The following is an 18,343-nucleotide window of genomic DNA, read 5'->3' as shown; positions in this document are numbered from 1 at the left end:
GCCCAAGCTATTTTATATGTCAGTTAGTATTGGGAGATCCCAAGACCCTTTGAGAAAGTCAGAGCTAGTTAAAACAACAAATACTGGCTGAGCTTTTAACTTCAAGAGACTGACTAGCCAGACCTGTACCACATGGAGTGAGCAGAGAAAAAATGATGTGCCAGAACAAGCCCACATTTCCAATTACACCCATAGGTAATTTCTTTTCCTTCTTTTATCTCAGGAAGGAAGAAAAGACAACATATGCCTTTGCTTGGTTCTCCTTTAATTGAACAGAAAAATAAGGATTCAGTGGAACTGGGTTCGAGAGGTCTCATTTTATTAGAGCCACAAAAGAATTCTAGAAAATGATAAAAAGTATCACAAAACACGGCACAATGTTGGCTTGATAATAATGAAGTAGATGAACAAAATCTTATGTTTTAAATTTTTCTAATACATGGTCCAAAACAAATAGATAATTATACATTCTGCAGTAGGTGAGGATATTGGTAGGGACATATAAAATTGTACTCTTGGGCTTCAACTGACTAAGTTGGAAGCATTAGCAAACTGCAAGAAGGGACAATTCAGAGGCTATAATGGGCTTAGTGCTGCTATTTAAAGTAATGAAGCATTTTCTCTGCTTTCTGGATTCATTTCACCAAACGATTTCTTCAGCAGGTCAGATATAGATTTGCAGCAAAATGGAAAACATTTTCCAGGAATAAAACAACTGATCCCTACAGAGCAGCTGACTTAACTTTCATGAATAACAAACCTTGATCTGACATGCCTAGATTCCTCAGAGAGTTGTCACTGATATTCTCAACCTCTTCCTAATCTTGCCAGACCCTTATAACCTCATGTTTACTGAACACTACTATTGAGAGGCAGTCACTGTACTAGTTGTGTGACCTGAGTAAATTACTTAACTTCATTGTGCCTTGTTTTTATTTTTTTTGGCTCTAAAACTGGAATAACAGTAGTACCTACCTCATTGAGTTGTTAAGGAGGATTAAATAATAGTTTAAAAATGCCTCAGCACATAGTAAGTACTCAATAAACCTTACTATTATTATCATTGCTGATATACAACAAAGGTATTCCTGGTCTCAACAATAAACATTTTGCACACTTTTTTTTTCTTATAAGCAATGCCTTAGTTCAGAATTTCCAAATCTCTCAGATATGAAGAGGAAATAATATTGTTTCTGATGCCTGACCCTTTCCGTTTTGGTGTCAGAATGAGAACTAACTGAAGCCACTTGATTGTATCTAATACTTTACATGCTTTCCAAAGTATATTACATTCATTGATTCATTTGGATTGCCTAACAATACTATGAAGGAAGTATAATATCAATTTTTGTTAGCCCAATTTCATAGAAATGGGACAATGAAGTCCAGAGTAATGCTTTGCTTAATGATTATACTGCTACCAAGTGGCAGAGAAGCCTCCATTCCAGAGTTTACGACCCCCAAGCCAGTGCTCATTCAACCATGCAAAGTAAGATGTTCTAAGATTTCTTTAAGCAATTGAAACCATTCTATTTGTTTATATTAACTAAAGTCCACACTTTATTCAGATTTCCCTAGTTTCTACCAAATGTCCTTTTTCTGCTGCAGGATACCATTTAGGATACTACATTACATTTAGCTGTCATGTCTCCTCTCGCTCTCCCTGGCTGTGAAAATTTCTTAGACTTTCCTTGTTTTTGATGACCTTGACAGTTTTGAGAAGTACTGGTCAAGTATTTCATAGACTGCCCATCAGTTGAGATTTGTATGATGTTTATCTCATCATTAGACTTGGGTTATGGGTTTTTGGGAAGAAGACCACAGAGATAAGGTTCCATTCATACATGCTATCAACATGGTTTATCATTGATGATGTTAACCTTGATCACCTGGCTGAGCTGGTGTTTGTCAGGTTTCTTCACCATAAATTTACTCTTTTTTTCTCCTTTCCATGTTACTCTTTGCAAGGAAGTCACTACACACAGCCCACACTTAAGGAGTGGGGAGTATCTACATAAATTATTTGGAATTCTTCTGCACAGGAGATTTGTCTATTCTCTCTGTTATTTATTCAATCACTTATTTATATCAGTGTGGACTACAGACATTTATTATATAGTTTGGGTTATTATCCAAAACCACTTTATTTACTTTGTTGCTCAAATTGTTCCAGCTGTGGTCACTGGGAACTAGTTCAGTTGGCTCCTCTGTCTGACATACCCCCAATCATTGTGAATTTATTTTTAGCACTTCATTTTTTTGTGGCACAAGATGCTCCAGGCTCATATTATATATTTCATGCCCCAGTCTTAGAATCATCATTTTTCCAAGGAGCCCTTGTTCCTTTTATCAGAAAGCAAGACCTGGGCACTAGGTGTGCTCCCATTCTAGTCATTTTCTGGGTACATTATTGCTAACAAAGATGCTTTACTCTGGCTGCACTGATGTCAACTGTGGACTTTAGCAGAAGAGCTCAGCTTTAGAGAACAACAATCCCCTAAATTACTTTTTCTTTCAAAGAATAGGTAAGTCTAAGCAGAAAAAAAAAACAACACATGCAAAGAATTTTCATTATAACCTAAGACAAACCATTGGGCTTGCTGTATTGAAAACCAACCCAACACACAGTTACAACAGAAGGATCCTTAGAATAACAGAGTCATTTGCCGGGGGTCATCAGGGAGAATACTGACAGTATCTTCAGCTTTGCCACATAGCAGACACAGCATGGTATACTCCTACAACAAGATAAAGTGCATAATTACCTCGAGGAACAGGGAGAAAGAGGCTTCATAACTTACTCTGTTTGATTGAGCAGTCTTTACAAATTATCATGAATATTCTTTCTATACTTTAATAGGTTCTTTCTATTCTTTCAACACCTATCAGTAATGTCTTAGATTTATTCTGTGTATTCTAGAGCCTTTTGTTTATATAAATCAAATACATGCTGATGCTCTACTCACTATGTATGTAAGAATGTCATCTTAGAAATCCATGGCTATTTCTTGGACTCACTTAAAAAACACACATATCTAGCTTAGTGCTGCTATTTAAAGCAATGAAGCAATTTGAGTGTGGGACCCCAAGGACAAATTCCTGTTCTTAGAGCTGTTCCTTTCTAGGATATTTAACACTAATATGCAAAAGAAATTTTTTTAAAAGGAGAAAATTCCTAAGCTAAAAAAGCCATTTTTATTTACTCTAGGAAAATAAACAATTATGTTAAGTTCACTGGTATGTCATGCCTCATATTTAGATAGCTAGTTGTCTGGAATTTGATCTATTTAAAAGTTTTATGTTTCTGGCAGACTGGTGACAGAAGGCATTTTTATTTTAGACCAAAGTCCCTAAGGGAAAGTCCTGTTCTTATAGCTGTCCCTTCTAGAATATTTAGTATAGTCATAAACTATAGAGACATATTTCTTTTAAACCTTTTGTTTAAAAACCTTTCATCTTCTTCAGGAAAACAAACACCTATGCTAAATCTATTAGTATTTCCACACCCAATGTTGAATTTGCTAGCTGTCTGGAAACTAATCAGTTAAAGCAGTTTGTGTTTCTTGGATCTAGACAGCCAGTAGAGAGGGCTGCAGAGTAAACGACAATTATGGTACAAAGACTTAGAAACAGGCACCTGCCTTTCCATTTCCTACTGCTGAGTTCAGCAGGCGAGCTTAGTTGTAGTAGTGAAAAGATGGCTTCTTAAAGACCACATTTAATTTTAAAGTCTGCTCTACACAAAGAGTAGTAATACATGCAGGCTAGAGCTCAGAGAACAAATACAAGTTGCATGAATTAAAAATAAAATACAGATCTTCCCTCTCCAAGGTCTTTTACTGCTCTCAAATACTACTACTGCTTTAACCCACCAGACATTACTAGTGGGATGGCAATCTTTCACTAGAAATTTAGAAAAAGTACTACAGTCAAAAAGAGAAATGTGTAAACCTAGACAAATATCTGAGTTTTCAACCAATCTATCCATTGGGAAGTTTACACTGAGTGCCGACATGCTCGGCAACGTGCTGGGTGTGCTGGCAGACAAGAAAGAAGGCACGGACAAGGTCTGCCGTTACAAAACTTATACTCTAATGTGGGAGGAAAAATAACTACCACATGATATAATCTGGAAAGATTATTAAATCAGTAAGACTGATTACACCTATAATCTATAATTTATAGGTGACCTGGAATCCAAATTTCATTTCAACTCAATTGTTTGGAATTCAAAAACAGTTTCACACAGAAGTAATGTTACACATGACAGTTAGGTTCCCAGGAAAACCCACAAGTTTTTGAAATTTATATTGTACAAGTACTATAGACTCTAACCATATATAGCAGTGCTTCTGTGGGAAAATATGTCTGTAATTCTAACTTGGGATGCCAGGAACACATCTCCCTATACTGCCAGGAAGAAGGTGGAATTGGGACACCTTTTGCCAAAACTATCTAAGTAGGGAGAATAATTTCCCCTAGTCATTCATGGGGACCCTCAAGGGATCCACCTGGGCAGGGCCAAGGGGTAGAGACTGGATGGAAAGGTATAGTGGGTAGAATCCCCTTTGAGTAAGACCAGATCCTTTGTTTTATTCTGAGGATCCCTTGGCCCCTTTCCTCTATTACTCTCTGTTAATTCTGACCCCAAGTCCTTTCCTGGCCTACAGAGGAAAAGAAAGCAGTCTCACAGTTCTGCTCTTGTTTCCTGAAGTAAACACATAGTCCACTGAGGGGCTTTTTGCCAGGGGGATTTAAAAAAGAAAAAAAAAAAAAAGGATACCTATAATCATTTATAAAGTATTTTTCATTTAAATTCTGTGCTCTGTCTCCATGTTCCTCTCTAGTCTTGCCATCAGAAAATCTTACCTTGTTCAGTAATGGTATTACAGTTATTCTAAAAACACCATCTTTATCGTTTAGAGATAGATAATGAAAAAGTTACAGAGGTAGTGACATGTTTGGATTTGCTTCAAAATAACACTGTGGGGAGATGTGGGAATGGTGAAGTATGAATAAAGCAAATTGAAGCCAGGTAGTGGAGGTTAATACACTATCTCCCTGCTTTTGATTATGTTTAAATTTCCCATAAGACATTTAAAATAAAATAAAACAATCATGGTGGTAAGTAGGGAATCCCACCTTGAACTACTGCCAGGATAAGATGGGGTCTGGGGTAGGGTGGGGACAGGGTAGGGTAAGTCACAGCAGCTGAGAATAAAGAGTTCTTGTGGTCATCAGGCCGAGGCGGAAGTTCCACGCGGCTACTCATTTGAGTCAGGGTTTGACATAGGTACAAGAAAAGTTCAGAAAAGGAAGAAAGTTGTATGGGTTGGATTGTCAAGAGCAAGAAGTTAAATTCAGCTATGAAGACGTAAGATTTAGTTGGCTTGAAGGGAGAGAAAGGGATGATTCAAATCAAGGAAGAAGCATGAATGATGACAGCAACAGGGAAAAAGGCAAGCATATCACATATGGAGTAACAGGGAAATGAAGCTGTACTTGGAGGTGTGTTAGCAAGGGAGTGCAGGATGACATGCTGAGGGAAGATTAATTTTTTTTTTTTTTTTTTTTTTTTTGCGACCGGTCAGGGGATCGTAACCCTTGGCTTGGTGTCGCCCGCACCGCGCTCAGCCAGTGAGCGCACCAGCCATCCCTATATAGGATCCGAACCCGCGGCCTCGGCGCTCCCAGCACTGCACTCTCCCAAGTGAGCCACGGGGTTGGCCCTGAAGGAAGATTAATTTGATAGCAGTGTGTAGAACTACAGTTTGGGAATGCTGCAGTAATTTAGATTTGAGTGGGTACAGTCCCTCACATGAAGTATGGTAGCAGAGACAGAAAAAAAGCAAGAGAAACATAGGAAAAAACGAGGGCAGGTGAGGTGTTAGGAGTAAAGAAGGAGATCTGGAAGATATCTAACAGGTTTTTTCTGAGACTGACTGTATGTGTGCTCACTATATGAGGGAGTATAGAGAAAGTTCCAGAACAGAGACCAAAGCTCAGGGGAAAATCAATTAGGAAAAAACAGGAAAGGAAAAGCAAAGGAGCAGTTAAAATGACTTAAAAAGAAAGAAAAAGAGTCAAGCACTATGAACCTCGAGGGAAGAAATGCTTCAAAAAGACAATAATGATTAACAAAATCAGATCCAGAAGAGATGGTAAGAGAGCTAAGAACTGAGACAAAGTCACAGGATTTGGTTAGATTATAAGAAACCTCTGAGAGTAGTTTTAGTAAGTGAAAATGAAATCAGTTTGTAGGTGGTTAAGAAGGAACATAGGGAAATAGGATGAAGTCCTATTCAAGTAAAGAAGCAAAAGGAAGGAAAGTGATGATTATAGGATAAAACCAGAGTGAAATGAGGATTTTAATTGATTTTTAACAAATAAAGAACTAAGTATGTTTAATGTAAAAAATTTCTTAAATCCTACAGAGGAAAAGAGAAGGAGAGAGGGTAACACACAATTCCTGAGAAAATGTAGCAGGGGTAGCATTAGAGAGGAGGAAATAAAACTCTTCCTCTGTAACAGGAGGGAAGGAAGAGAGTCTAAAGATGGGACAATGCTAGTGTGGTATATGTACAGGAGAGCAGTGGGAAATACGAGGAAGGGAAGCTGGGCCAGCCCAGTAAGAACACTGGAATGAGGAGCTTGGATATTACACTGTGGCAAAAAGTGAGCTACGGAAAGGCCAATGAGGTGGCCTGAAAGCATCATTTTAAGAAAAATAATCTGTTGGCAGAGTATAGAACATGGGTTGGGAAGAGCAGATGTTGGAAGAGAGAAGCCTAGAGGTAGAGGGTACAGTTTAAGAGTTTCTTTTCAAGAGAATTTCACATTCTCTAGGCATTATTACCATAAGCCATCCTCCTTTACCACCTTCTTCTTATCCCAGAGTAATTTCTGGGGCAGCTCTGAAAACAGCTGCATTCAGTCATAAAAGAAAATCAGTTAGACTTTGATCACATGGCAGTGATTTACAATGACCTGGTTAGCACAAGACAGGCAATCTCAGTAACCATTTAGGGGCTCTAAAAAGCTCACACGATCTTTAGGAGCTTCTGGAAAATAGCTATAAGCACTCCTTTACTCCCGTAAAAGGATAGAGCTGTTTCTTTTAAGACCATGAGATGCTCATTCCCCTATTTGGCCACTACTCATTCATTGAAATCTCAATTTTGCCCTAAGTTACACATATCATATAAATATTTTTTGAGGTATAGTTTTTTAGATGCTGAGGAGATACAGTCAAGGTGTTGTTTAGACTGACTTCACATATATACTATGACAAGTGACTAAGCACTTTCTTCCATGCTAAAATAAGAATGAATGAGAGGGAGTATACTATTTTATGATTCTGTTATAGAAGATTATCATTTTTTTTTCTAATTAATGTACTATCAAAATGTGAGGAACTTAAAAAAAAATCCGTTTCCCTGTTAAAAGCTCTAATCTGATATTTATATCCTATGGTTGAATATGTAGTTCATGCAAAATTTGTAATTTAATCTTGAAGGCTTGAAAATGGAGGCAGTGAGGGACTGATGCAGGTTACAGTTTGTCCTGGGCTCTCCCCCACTGTCCAGCTTTTCTTCCTGACCATCAGACCTGTGACTTTTTGGCAACTTCAGGCCTACACCAACCTTTCACAGAATTCTTAACATGATCTCACAACTGCATAAGGACTAATCCCTATAATACAATCCTTATTCTCTAGCTTCATAGTGGTTCAGCTTTTCTCCTCAAGCTTGATGCACCCATCTTGTAATTTTACTTAACAAATAATATTAAAATATCTTACTACAATTGAAACTATAGAGTTGCTCAACTCTGCATGCCAATTAAGGAAACCAAAGTTAACCTCCTTATCAGAACTTCCATGCCCAGCCAGTATGGTGGCAGGAGACAGGCCAACACTCAAAGTCAACAACCGTGCAATCATATTACTGGGCAGAAGAAAAAGAAGCACAATAGTAACCTCACGGAAGCCATAATGTGAAGCTCTTTATAAATAAAATGACAGGACTGAGATATTTATAAGGCACCCACTTTGATTTGTGACTCTTGTGAAGACAGGTTTGCATGGATCCACTCACATTTAAAGTCTCTCTCTCTCAACTTGCACAGGTAGAAAAAAGGAATGGTCTCCTTCGATATTTGATAGTACTTCATTTATGAACACTATAAATAGATTTCCAAGGGTACTTTTATTATCCCCCTCCCTCCCAATAACATACCTATATTTATACATTTACCTGAAATTCATCCATGATACTGAAGGTATATTCATGCCTGGCTACTACGTGATGACAATTCTTACACAAGTCTGCCAAAACAAAGAGAGACTTACGTAATTAAGTCTTGGAAAGTTTCTTAAAACAGTAAGATTTCTACTCGCAGCATGATATTACTTAAAAATAATCTTAACTCGGTCATATTTAACACAGCAGGAAACCCATTATAATATTGTCCTTGATAAGAAATCCAGAATCTGTCACATAGCAACACTACACAATTAAGGGTATGAACTCAGAGACTAAACGGGTATATATTGAATCCCACTGAAAGCTCTCTAAGGGAATCAATTAACAGATACTGAAGTGTGTGTGTTTTGTTTGTTTTTTAATTTTAACTTCTCAATATACACTGTAGTTGATTTTCGTGTCCCTTTATCCATTCCTCTTCCCTCCCCTCCCCTCCCCCCCCTACATCATATTTGTTCATCTTAACACATTCAAGGAACTGTTGTGATTATTGTGTCTTCTCCCCCTCCACCCTTTATTTGTTTGTATACTTATTTATTAAAAGATACTTAAATGTATTTTTTAAACTAGCTGCACCTATCTACATAAAAGCTTTTATTCTCAGGAATGATAGAAATTGTACTACTATAACCAATCATAAATAAAATAAAAAACGATGTGGGACATTAAAGCAATTTAATGGTAACAAAAGAATCTAGGAAAAATTACAATTTATTGAGTACTTACTGTGTGCCAGATACTGCTTTAAATACTATTTACCTATTTATTCACTTACTCTTCTCAAAAAGCTAATGAGGTAGATACTATCATTATCACCTTTTTAGGGATAAGGAAACAAAGGCACACTGTGGTTAAGTAACTAGGAAGCCTTCTGAGCTAGGAGGTGCTGGAACCGGAATTCAAAGCCAAGCAGTCTGGCTCCAGAGCCCTTGATCTTAACCACTATCCTGTACTATCTGAACAAAATACGGTTTAAAGGGAGTGTTTGCTAAAATCAGAGATACTTCAACTTAGAACATTTTTCAGTTGTATGACTTTTTCCTAAAGGCTTAGCATCTTTCATCTCTCTTTCTCAAAATATCATTATCTGCACATTTATTCCTCATATATTCAGAACATACCCAAGAACCAGGAGACAAGCAAAAGGGGGATGTGAACAGTTTAAATACCTGTCACAATATCTGAGCACTAAAGTGTGCGTACACTTAGTATATTCATAGAAATTCTTAGTGACAACCTCAGAATTGATTTATTTTCATTATACATAGTTTATTTATCTGATTTCCCAGTATTGAGGATGAGCAGCAGCATATGAAGGTAGCACACTTACGGAAGCAAAAGTAAAAAAATAACAGACTGACAGTGAAATAGGAGACCAAAAAATGCTGTAAAAGCAGAAACAAGACTGAAAAGACCATAGTATTCCAGGGTCACTTTGTATAGGGGCAAACAGCCCTTAACACTTTAACAGCTGTTGGAAGACATCACTGTATTGTTCTATAGCAGGTGAAAACTCACATGGATCACCCTAAAGTAATCAAAAAATATTTTCTTAGGTCTCTGTATCTTGTTTAAGGTAGCATAAAGGCTTTAAAAATATGTCCCTGAAAAATAATTTCATAAACAAAGGAATTCAGTGCCTGAATCACAAGCCTTAGTTATTTGAAAAAGTCATTTATGGGAATATCTGATGATGCTACATATATGAGTTAACTATATTTTCCTCTTAAAAATCTACCTAGTAACTATGTGCTACAATCCGACATTGAAATAGGCCTCACAATACTTTTCATGACATATCAACTTCCAAAAGCTAATATCTGTTAACAGACTCACATTTAAAAAGTCTACTTACGATCATAAGTAACTATTTCTTCTCCATCTTCTTCTTTCAAGGATTTGTTTGTGATCAGCATAAAATCTCGCTTACTGCACACTGCACAGCCTGTAAAGTTCAGCAAGAAAGATCCATTCTCCAGGCAGGTGTTACCCTAAAACATTAGAAAAAGAAATTTACTTTTCTTACATTTCAAAACCTTTCATGGAAATGATTAATAGACTTAAAATCTGTTAAGGTAAAAAACATGGCCAGAATTGCCTCGCTTGAGGGCTATACCAAGAAATCTTTGAAATTACTAGCTTTCCTAAAGAAGTGTTATTCCCGTTAAGTAAAACTGAAGCACAGTGTTAGGTTTGTAAGTCTCTGGGTACTGCAACTGTGTTTAAAAGAAAGGACTAAATGCAAATGGATACTTAGAAACAATCAGAAAACCTTAATAATATAAAACATTATATAGTAATTTTAAATAGCCAACAATATTAAATGAAGTATATTATAAAACAAGAATTAAAATTCCATCAAAATGGAAACACTGAGCCAATAATAAAAATGATCTTATACACTGTGATGCTCAGTTAATTGTTGAAATAGCCTTTACGGTACCACAAAATAACCAAAAACACTGGGCTCTATAGATGTCAGCCCTTAAGGATATGTGTAATTTAGGCAGAGCAGGTAAGATCTGCAATTTATCCAACTGACACAACAGCATTCAAGACAGAAAGTGTTTTGCTTCATCACTAAAAAACTGTAAACAACTTATATTCATGGCTCCAGAAAAGTCCTTGCTAAAGGTTTACTAATAATGAAGAATTAAAAGTCATTTTATAAATAATTTAGTCCAACCCTATTTCTGGTCCAATCCCAAACTTAGAGAATATTTTTAAATAGTTAATGTCACTAAAAATCATTCAAATCAACATTTCTCCAATGCATCTATGTGCCTGATACTGTACAAAGCAGTGGATTCAAGGATAAGCCAAATATGTTTTTACCTTCAAAGAGCTTCAAGAAGTAGTAAAGGAATTAAGATCCACCTTAAATGCTACAATGAAGTCTTCCTCAGTTCTCAGCACCACAATTAATCTGTCCCTTCAGAGTGGCTTCTTAGTTCTATGTATTAAGGAAGAGAATAATTCTGGTGCAGGGAAATCAAAATATTATTACACAGTTTGGAGATATTAAATCATAGGCACATTGACTTAATTACTCAAGGAAAAAAAGCCTTGAGACTAAGGTATAAACCTGCAGCTATTATGAGCAATGCTTTGCTTTTTTAAAAAGTAAGTTTTGAGGTATCGCTTACATACAATAAAATTCATATTGTAAGGGTACAGGTGAATGACTTTTAACAAATGTATATACCTATGAAACCACTACCTCAACCAAGGTACAGACCATTCCTATCTCCCCAGGAAGTTCCTTCAGGTTTTACAGTCTATCTCAAACCTCCATCCTATACCAGGCGCCCACTCGTCTGATTTCTATTTCTACAGATTAGTGTTGCATGTTCCAGAATTTTATTATAAACAGAATCAGTATACTTTTTCATCCAGCTTCTTTTGCTCAACATAGTATCTATGTTAATCATCCATGTGGCTGTATGTATTGGTAGTTTGTTGCTCTGTATTACCAAGTCGTATTCCATTGTATGGATTCATCTGTTGAAAATCTGGGGTGTTTTCAGTTTTGGACCATTATGAATAAAGCAGCTATGAAGATTCATTACAAGACTTATGCAGACATATGTCTTCCTTTCTCTTGAGTAAATATCTAGAAGTAGAATTACTGAATCATATGGTAAAAATATGTCTTTACAAGAAACTGCCAAATGGTTTTCTAAAGTTTCCATTTTATATTCCTGCTAACAATGTGTTCCAGTTGCTTCTCATCCTCACCCACACTAGGTATTATGTCTGTTTTATTTTAACCATTCTAGTGATGTAAAGCGGTACCACATTGTAGTTTTAATTTGCATTTCCCTAATGACTAATGATGTTTAGCATTTTTTCATGGTGCCTGTTCATATTTTCTTTTGTGAAGTGTCTATTCAAATCTTTTGCCCATCTTTTAAGAGTTAGGTTGTTATCTTCTTATATTTATTTATTAGAGTTTTTTATATATCTCAGATACACATCCTGTGCTAAATATACGTATTACAAGTATTTTCTCCCTGTCATTGGTTTACTGTTTTTTTAAATGGTGTCTTTTGAAGAGTGAACAGTTTTGATTTTTATGAAGTCCAATTTTTTGGATCAATTTTTTTCTTTCATGATTTATGCTTTTTGTCTCCTACGACATTTCTGTCTACCCCAGGGTTGCAAAGATCTTCTGTTTTCTTTTTTTGTTTGTTTGTTTCCTTTTTGTCTTTTTTTGTGTCTGGAAACGGATCGCAACCCTCAGTGTTGCGCCCGTACCAGACCGGGACCGGCAACGGGATCGCAACCCTCGGTGTCGTGCCCGCACCTCGCTCAGCCAGTGAGCGGGAACCGGTCTGTATGTGGGATCCGAACCCTCCGCGGGAGCGCCGCCTCGCTCCCAAGCGGCGCACTGTAGCAGTGCACCACCGGGCCGGCCCCAAAGATCTTCTGTTTTCTTCTAGAATTTTTATAGTTTTAGCTTGTAGGTATAAGCTTATGATCCATTTTGAAATAATTTTTAGATATGGTATGAAGTAAGGATCAAGGTTTATTTAGTTCCATATGGATATCCAGTTGTCCTAGCAACATTTGTTGAAAAGACTATCCTTTCTCCATCAAATTACAATGGTGCCTTTGTAGAAAAATCAAATGACCACATTTATGTGAGTCTACTTTGACTATTTTTGTTCCCTTGATTTATATATCTATCTCGGCAATAATATCATACTCTCTTGATTACTGTTGCTTTACAGTAAATCTTTAAATCAGGTAGCTTATATCCTAGAACCTGGATATTCTAGGTTCTTTTCATTTTCATATAAATTTTAGAATCAGCTTATAAACTTTTACAAAAAAGCCTGCTGGGATTTGAACTGAGACTGCCTTGAATCTATAAAAGCTGACTGCCAAGGACTCGAAGAAATCAAGGAAAGGAGAACTGTCTTAAAAGAAAAAAGATCTAAATACCAATTTCAAATAAATTTTGAAAAATTGAATAAATAAAACTCTGAATTTGATTGCATCCATAAACACAGGTACCTTGCATAATGTGACCTAACTTCTGTAATCTGACCTTTTAAGGAGGCAGAATGCAACTCCAAGGAAACGCTGAGAGAAGAGAAAGATCTATGTATCTGTTGTGTGGTAAGTAAACAAATATTTGAAGTGGCAAAATGCAAGTACACTATAAAAGAAACTGATGGAACTTTCTATAAGAGCTCTGGTCATGTGAAAGCAGTGAGGGTAACCTTCATGGCTCTTTTATTAAACGAGGCAAGATAATTAACATCCAAATTTGGGAAAGTAAATTAAAAAGCACACAATATTCAGGGAAGTTTTTGAGGCTCCCATAATGGGAGGAAAAAGAAGAATGCAATCCAAATCAATTCCTTGATAATAATAGTAAACCTTAACAGTTTTGAGAAAGGAAAAAAGCATGTTAAGTACCCTTAGGAAATGTGATTCAGATAAATCCCGGTTGATGACTTGAAAAACTATGCAAATGTGCAAGAAATAGATGAAAACTATGATAATTATTATAACAGTATGTTATAAAATCTTAAAAATTTGAGAAATCTGCAATTATTTTGACAAGGATTGGACAATTTGCTTTTTCCAGAAGACTATTATTTCAGATAGTACGAGTTAATAGTTAATGTAGATGTAAGCATAATGTATATGTAAGTTACTATGTATGTTTTGTCAGGGAATGTTTAAAATTAAAAATGGAAAATACAGTTTTTAAGGAACCACCTTTGGGTTTTGTTGTTTTCTCTATTGTTTTTCTATTCTCTGTTTCACTAATTTCTTCTCTAATCTTTATTTGCTTCCTTCTGCTTGCTTTGAGTTTAGTTTGCTCTTGCTTTTCACTGTCTGAAAAACAAGACTGTTAGGTTAGGTTATCGATTTGAGATTGTCCTTTTTTTAATACAGGCATTTATAATTAATTTTTTTTTGGCAGTTGGCCAGTACAGGGATCCGAACCCTTGACCTTAGTGTCATAACACGCCACTCTAACCAACTGAGCTAACTGGCCGGCCCAACTGTAAATTTTAAAATGCAGATTATTGTAAAGCATCCATTTACATACAATTGTTTTACTAATTATTTATCAGACAGCATTTAACTAAATGTGGTTTAATGTTATACTATGCAACAATTTGAATACATGACCTTTGATAGCTTAGTTTTAAATATATAAAACATGTAATTTTAAATTTAGACATATCACTGATTCACACTAATGTTTTCTCTCTGATTAATCTAAGTTAATGATACACATCTATATATTGCTGTTGCATTACTGAGAAGTTTAAAGTTGAAACTTGAAATATATGAAATACAGGTTTCATTTCCAGTTTGATTTGAAAAATACTTTATTACAGTTTTGTGCCTGTTCAGTAATTTTAGAAAATGCAGCAGAGTTTTAGTTCCAAGTGGTTCGCTAAATGTTTTTATAAAAGAAAAAAATTTTTTGGTTCACCAATTGAGTAAAAAAAATTGGGGTTCCAAAAATTAGTATGGTTCATTTCCAGCTTGATTCATGGCTGAGTTCAAGTTCTCGGTGTAACATTACAGTCAAGTAGGCCAGAGCCCTGTTGGGAATTCAGTACGATGTATTTCTAGTCTGTGAAAAACATCTACCACAAACTTCAGATAATTATATGTAACCAAAGATAAATTATTAACTATTATTTACTCTTACTCGTTCTGCACTTAGAGCTTCCCAACAAGCTAATCCATTTTCTCTGTCAAAGTTTCTGAATGAGGGGACTATACTTGCTCTTGCCGTCTTCTTATTACTCTGTCCTTTGCTGAGCTTGAGCAAAGTGGCTTCTGCTCTTACTGCCCTTAAAAATATGTCATGACTTCAAAGAATCCCAGAATTGGAAGAGTCCTCAAGGTTACAAATGGTCACTCTACTGAACAAGGAGAGTTCAATCCCTCTGTTACTGTTAGAAAGGTTTTTGATCTGTTAGAAAGTTCTTTATTCTGATCCAAACTCTACACCCATGTAATATCCACCCACTAATTATTTCTAAATCTGCCTTCTGAAATTCCAAAGAAAAGTTCAATTCTTTCTCATGACGGCCCTTTATTTTGAAAGTGAATAAAATCAGAGTAAAGTGCTTCTGAAAGGCACTTTCCTGGTTTTCCAATCACTTCAATACTTTCTTTACTATTCTTCTTTATGCTTTTAGATTTTTTTATTTCTTAAGTTATTTTATTCTTTGAAGCTCAGTCCCTGATTCTCTATGTTGTTTTTCTCAGAGAAAAATCCTTTCTATTTTGACACTTTTATTTGGCTGACTCATCTATCTGAATCTCGTACCCAAACTGCAATGTTACATCTTCACCTAACTCCTCAGATGTTATATCCTCAACCCCAAATGAAGCATGATAAAAATAATTTGACCATTTGCCCTCCAATTTTGGTTCTTCCCTCCCATATGCCTCTAATTTCTGTAATGATACTTCCAATTTCCCAGTCGCCAAGACTGAAAGCCCTGAGATCATCTACAACTCTTTCCTTTTTCCCTCCTACATAAATTGGTTGAGTCCTGTTAGTTCTTTCACTGAAATAAAGTTTTAGTTATCTCATGCCTACACTACTGTTGCCACGTCTCCCCAAATGCTCTGTGGGGTTATCCTTTTACACTTCCCTCAACCCCATCATTCCAACATACAGCCATAAGATTCATTTTCCTAAATAACAAATTTCAGAATCATTTCCCTATTCAAAATTATTTTGATGGTTGCCCGCTGCCTAAAGCGTAAAATCTAAACTTCTCAATATGACTTTTAAGTCTCTCCATTAGCTCCTCTCTTAAGAATCCTGTCTAATAATCTCTTTAATACTATCCACTGCAAACTTCTCCCTCATGGTCCCTGTAACGTGCAATGTTCATTATTAGATTCATAAAAATCTTTTTAAACTAAAAAAAGTATGAAATAGAACACAATACAGAAAAGTACATGAAACATAAATGTACAGCATAATGAATAATTATAAAGTGAACATCTATAGAACCACCACCCAAGTAAAGAAATAAAACAGTTTGCACCCCAGAAATCTTCCCCTGTGACCCTTCATGACCATACTCTAATCACTTAGCAATAATCACTACCCCAACTTTATGGTAACTGCTTGCATCCCTTTATAGTTTTACCACCCAGAAACATCCTTAAATAATATGTTTTAGTTTGCCTATTTTGGAATTACATTTTATGTGTTCTTTCGTCAACACTGTATTTGTAAGACTTAATTCAGGTTGCTGTGTATAATTCCGGTTATTCTCATTGCTCTAATCCAGGGTTTCTCTACCTCAGCACTATTGACATTGGGGCATATAATTCTTTGTAGTGGTGGCTGTCCTGTGTATTGCAGGATGTTTGGCAGCATTGCTGGCCCTCTACCCATTAGACGTCAGTAGTACCTCCCCCCACCCCATCCCCATTGTGACAACCAAAAATCTCTCCAGATACAGTCAAATGTCCCCTGGGAGGCAAAATCACTCCTGGTTGAGAACCATTGCTCTAATTCATTCAGTCTCATTACTCATTCATTTGCAGTGTTTCATTCTCTGAAGTAGAGGGTACTTCAAAAAGTTCGTAGAATATGCAATTAAAAGATAATACAAATCTTTCCACAAACTTTTTAAAGCCTCCTTGAATATCACAGTTACTTTTCCAGTCTACTACCACAGATAATGTTATGAACATTCTTATACAAATCTCCAAGAGCACATGCACGTGTTTTATTCTAGAATGGGAATTGCTGCATCATTTCAGTATGCACATCTCCAACTGACAATGCTAAACTTTTTTTCCAGAGTGATTGTACCATAAAAGAATTCATGCTGTCATATATCCTTCTCAAAAGACTAAGTATTACCCATACAATACTGACACAGAAGCAACTATAGAGATTTTCTACCTCCCAACCAATGCAAAAATCATTGTTCTTGTTATCTACCCCCGCCTTCAGCTCTTTTCTTTTCTACCCTAATCACAACTGCTCCTTCAAGTCCCAACAGAAGTCCACCTCTGGGGTGGGGGTAGGGGCGCGGAGGGGGAACGGAGACCAGCGCTATTCCCTGTTGCTCTTCCCTTTCTCTAAACGTGAATAGTATTTATGGATTGCGCTACTCGTTTTTGTTAATCACATACTCCCTCAAACCGTAAGCTCTTAGGCAGCACAGAAATTGCCTTTATTTCCTCTTTTTAAACTAGCAAAGTAATCTAGCTATACGCATATAAATGTTCAGTTAGTATACCCTTAATGAATGAGAAGAGACAAGCTTTGAAACCTCCTGAGCCTAAAAGGAACAGAGTTTTAAAAGAAAGTTAACAGCCAGGAAGCCTGAATTCTAGTCCTGGCTCCGATAACTAGAATGTGAACTCGGACACGTGAGTTGCCCTCTCTGGGCATCAGTTTCTTCATCTGCAAAACGGGGTTAGAACAGATGACCTCAGAAGTCCCTTCCAGTGCTGGAATTCGGTAAGAAAAGTGAACGTCATCAAATCGAGTTTGAGGATGAGACCGGGGGTAGTAAGGGGAGTCCCTCGGTTGTCGACCTGGGTGGTGGTAGTGGGGTTTCCTCTGCTGTCCCTTGGAACTCAAGAGAACGGGAATGACTGCTGATGTCAGCCGTCAGGGCGGGGACCAGTGGGCGCGGACGGCCACAGTCCGCTCCAGGTGACAAGCGCCTAAATACAGTTACCGGGTCACTGGAACGCGCAGGGCGGCCGACTCCGCGCCGCGGCCGGCCCCTCTGGGAAGGCCGGCCGGGGATATTAGAAGCCTTAGGGGCCGACAATGGGCCAAGGGAGCAGGAAGTTTTCTGTGCCCACTCGCTCACCCGGTTGGGATACTCCTTCTCCACACAGTCTCCACACATCGCGACCCGGATAACAGGAAACGACCTTCAGCGCTTCCGGGAACATGAAGCCTCGCGAGAGTTAGAGAAGGTTGCCGCATGCGCCCAAGTACTCGACCTTAGGGTATTTGATCTGGGGGACCTATTCGAAGTCTCCGCCCCTTAGCAACTGTTGTTAGGGCCGGACATGGTCTCCCAGACAACGACTGTGGGCAAGGG

At 37.1% G+C, this 18,343-nt stretch overlaps 1 protein-coding gene across 1 annotated transcript; it reads right to left on the bottom strand.

Moving 5' to 3' along the window:
* Window positions 1-298: 298 nt before the first annotated feature.
* Window positions 299-18,225, bottom strand: CHURC1 (churchill domain containing 1). Its single transcript, XM_008585651.1, is given in 5 exon segments — window positions 299-2,738; window positions 8,256-8,326; window positions 10,120-10,255; window positions 18,107-18,210; window positions 18,213-18,225. Coding segments are annotated over 5 exon segments (417 nt in total). The 3' UTR covers window positions 299-2,645.
* Window positions 18,226-18,343: the final 118 nt, after the last annotated feature.

This window comes from Galeopterus variegatus, unplaced genomic scaffold (genome assembly GCF_000696425.1).
Source record: "Galeopterus variegatus unplaced genomic scaffold, G_variegatus-3.0.2 Scaffold3655, whole genome shotgun sequence".
Taxonomy (NCBI): Eukaryota; Metazoa; Chordata; class Mammalia; order Dermoptera; family Cynocephalidae; genus Galeopterus; species Galeopterus variegatus.
The sequence above is the reverse complement of the archived record's forward strand: the minus strand, read 5'-3'. Positions and strand labels throughout refer to the sequence as shown.